Genomic DNA, 3,555 nt, shown 5'->3' with positions numbered 1-3,555 from the left:
CTACGCCGTGGGTGCTTGGCCTCCGGCGCTGCTCGCTTCGCTTGCGGAACGCTTCGCCCCCACCCCCTTGGGCTCCGCCCAGTGTTTATTCAATGGTATGTTTTGGTATCAAATAAAAGAGAAAATAATATTAATTTTTATTCATCCTTAACATTATCATTACATTTTATGTTTTTTTATAGGTTTTTCCGTGGAGTACTTTCAACTTTGTCATCGTCGTCTTCGTCGTCATCACTGTATCTTTTTCCTGCCCTGATCCTTTCAAGCTCAGCTCGTATTTCCCTTACTTCTTCCTTGAGGGCCAAAATTTCTGATTCGTCTCCACTGTTCTCGTCTTCAGAATCGAAAGGCATAATCATGGCTACCGCTTCTTTTTCATTGATCGAATAGGCAGTCTTTGGAATAACAGAGATTCCTTGTTGTGGTTCCTCTTCAGCTATTTTTAGGTCATCGTTATCGGAAACAGTTAACAGTTCTTGTACGTTGATCGAATTTTTCCCAACGAAAAGTTCTTTATACACACAGTTACGAGCACGTTTATTTACATACTCGTCTCCCTCTTTTCTCAATCTTGTAAACACGATGAAAGAGTTCGAACTGGTAACCCGGGAGCATGCCACGTAAAGTTGGCCGTGCGCGAAGCACTGTGCTGAATCAAGTAGAAGACCACAACGGTTAAAAGTTTGTCCCTGAGACTTGTCTATTGTCATAGCGTAACACAGTTTGACGGGAAATTGTTTCCTTTTGAAAAGCACGGCAGTATCTGTTGACTCTAACGTTACTCTTGGAAGCAAAACTTGTTCTCCCCTATAAGTTCCTCCCAAAATCTTGCCTACAATAATGTTCTTCTGTAAATTAGTCACCATAACCCGGGTCCCGTTACATAACTTGGGTGGACAAATGTTTCGGATAACCATAATGATACTACCTATCTTTAACCTTAAATCGTGAAGAGGAAGGGAAGGACTCGTCATAGAATTGTAGACGGATGTCTGAACGTCCATATCGTTATCAACTGAAGTATCTTCACTCCTATAAACCTTCTCTGGTTTGTCCGACTTATCGTATACCATCGAATTAATACAGTCAACGTCATCATTGGTAGGTGAAATAATAGCTCTTTCCTCGAAATAAGAAACGTTCAAAAAGTTATCCTTTAAGTTGTCGTAAACCTTCTCCACCAACTCTTCCCGATTCTTGACAATCACACCGAATCTAGGAGGAAATTTAATGTTCCTGCTTTCTCCGGCCCCCAAATCTAATTTTTTTTAGCGAATTTCCTGTTTTCATGGTCGTTAGCTTTGAGTCTCACGTTCTCTGTTAGTTCCAACTTAATCAAATCATCCCAAAAGTAACTGGACTTTATACAGTATTCGAGTTCGTCATTTTTACCACCTCCTCTGATAACGGGGAGAATCTGTCTAAAGTCTCCAGCACAAACGAAAACTATTCCTCCCATGAATCTGTTGACTTCCAGTATATCTCTCAACGTAATATCTAGGGCTGCAATCGTATTCCTGTTGGCCATTACAGCTTCATTCCAGACTATAACTGATGTCATCCTTAATAACCGTGCCATCTCAGAGTTCTTCTTGATACCACATGAACGTACTTCATTGTATTCCATTAGTGGAATCTTGAACATGTTGTGAGCCGTTCTACCTCCATGTAAAACTGTTGCAGCGATACCTGAAGACGCGACTGCCAATGCTATCTTTCCCGTTGAACGAACTCTATCCAGTATAATGTTTAGAACGAAAGACTTTCCTGTACCCCCAGGAGCGTCTAGGAAAAAGCCGTTGTTACAGTCTTTTCTGCCCCCTTCTAAGCGTGCCATCACGGTTTCGTAGCAGAACCGCTGTTTCTCGTTTAGGAGAACCTTTTTACTTTCAACTTCTTCTGCTAGCCTAACTTTGTTGTACGATTTCTCTCTACGGATGACATTTGTTGTCTTTTCGCCCTCTTGAAGGCGGTAAACCGTATTGAACTATTCTCCCACCTCCACAGTTTAAACCGTTTTCTTGTATATCGTCTAAGGCGTCTAGGTAAATTTCGTCATTGTACTCTGTGAATCCTCTGAAATAGAGGAAATCACTCGCAAACAGATCTTTAGTTTCTTCCCAGATATTTGACTGATCCTCTAGGCCAGAAATCACCAGCATACTCGCATACGTTGATCTTAGCTGTTTTCTGTCGTTTGTGTGATGAATGATCTCCATGATTGTCTGTTTCCTCGTTTCTTCATCGTTTAAGAGACCCATAGCTTTTACGGCTTCCCGAAAGGTTGGATGTGTTACCCCTTGACCTGTTCTAAGGTCTGTAAAAGATGTAGGACCTCTTTTATGTGTTAGAAGTAGACGCATATAGAAGAGTTCAACAGTTTTACTTGTTACAGCCCGGATCCTTCCATAAGAAGTTCTGGTCTTTCGTTCCGTCCATTTTCCCTTATTCTTTTCGTAGAAGAAAAAGTTTGGTACTTCATGGTAAAAGAGACTAACAGCAAATTCGTTTTGGGAACATAATTTGAAAAAGGACATTAGTTGGGTATCTGGTGTAAATCTAGTGAAACGACAGGAGGGTGACTTTTGTGAATAGGGAACTTGAATATCTTCCAAGTAGCTTCATTCGCGTTAACGTAACGCGCCTCTTGGTAGTTTTTGACCTCGTTGACGATTTGATCGTTTTCTCCTGATTTTGTGAACAGAATACGTTCGCAACCTTTGTTAACGTACTTGGTAACGTATGCGATAGTTTTGATGGAATTTGAACATTCAACGTTGATGTGAGCGTTATATTTAAGGCACAGATACGGATTATAAGGGACAACCCACGAATTATCTATTGTTGCTTCCTCTCCTTTAACTTTCTTGGTAAAAGAATGTCCGCCTTCCCCTACGGCTCTTCTTTTGTAAAGAGGGTACCCGTTGTTTCCAAAGAGAAGATTGTCCCTGCAAAGTTTAGGGAAGCCTTTTACACACAAATCCTTCCCGTTTACTGATTTTCTTTGACAACATGCTTGGGACTCGTCGAAACCCTTGCAAGGACCATGGATCATGCATGTTGTAACAGTTTCGAATAACCTTGGCTCCTTTTCTTTGTCTGGTATTTCGGCTGAGATGATTCTTCCCACTAATTCTGCGTCAACACGATGTTCCATCCACAAAAGAATGTGAACGTGAGGGAAACCTCTTTTCTGCCATTCGATGCTGTAAAGGTGAGCTTTTACGCGTCCAAAAATGTTCTTGTTGGTCAAATCATCCATGAGTTCGTCGACTTTCAACTTGAAGATTCTGCTGACTAAATCAGGCCTATCACCCCTATTTTTCGAAGTAGCATGGGAACCCGTCTGTTGCGCGGCTTCGCTCAGTTCTTCCCAGGCAGGATTCAAGGTAAAAGTTATGAAAAAGTCAGGAGAACCATAGTTAGTGACGAACGCGAGTGCGTCCTATTGACGCTGTTTCATGTATCTTGGGCCCCCAACGTATGTTGGCGGAATAACGATACGTTGTCCAGAATTTTTACCGTCTTCACCTCAAAATCGACGAAACCACTCTG

General features: G+C 41.7%; 3 protein-coding genes across 3 annotated transcripts; all 3 read right to left on the bottom strand.

The window, feature by feature from the left end:
• Positions 1 to 1,258: 1,258 nt before the first annotated feature.
• LOC143019354 (ATP-dependent DNA helicase Pif1-like) lies at positions 1,259 to 1,837 on the bottom strand. The gene has a single exon (XM_076174992.1). The coding sequence runs from the start codon at positions 1,835 to 1,837 to the stop codon at positions 1,259 to 1,261; it is 579 nt and encodes a 192-aa protein (XP_076031107.1).
• Positions 1,838 to 1,931: 94 nt separating this feature from the next.
• On the bottom strand, positions 1,932 to 2,537 carry LOC143019353 (uncharacterized). The gene has a single exon (XM_076174991.1). The coding sequence runs from the start codon at positions 2,535 to 2,537 to the stop codon at positions 1,932 to 1,934; it is 606 nt and encodes a 201-aa protein (XP_076031106.1).
• Positions 2,537 to 3,262, bottom strand: LOC143019352 (uncharacterized). Its single transcript, XM_076174990.1, has one exon. It carries the CDS (start codon positions 3,260 to 3,262, stop codon positions 2,537 to 2,539), a length of 726 nt encoding a protein of 241 aa, XP_076031105.1.
• Positions 3,263 to 3,555: the final 293 nt, after the last annotated feature.

Source organism: Oratosquilla oratoria, chromosome 37, assembly GCF_046742065.1.
Source record: "Oratosquilla oratoria isolate Oo_2021 chromosome 37, ASM4674206v1, whole genome shotgun sequence".
Taxonomy (NCBI): domain Eukaryota; kingdom Metazoa; phylum Arthropoda; class Malacostraca; order Stomatopoda; family Squillidae; genus Oratosquilla; species Oratosquilla oratoria.
This window is presented reverse-complemented; position numbering and strand designations above follow the sequence as displayed.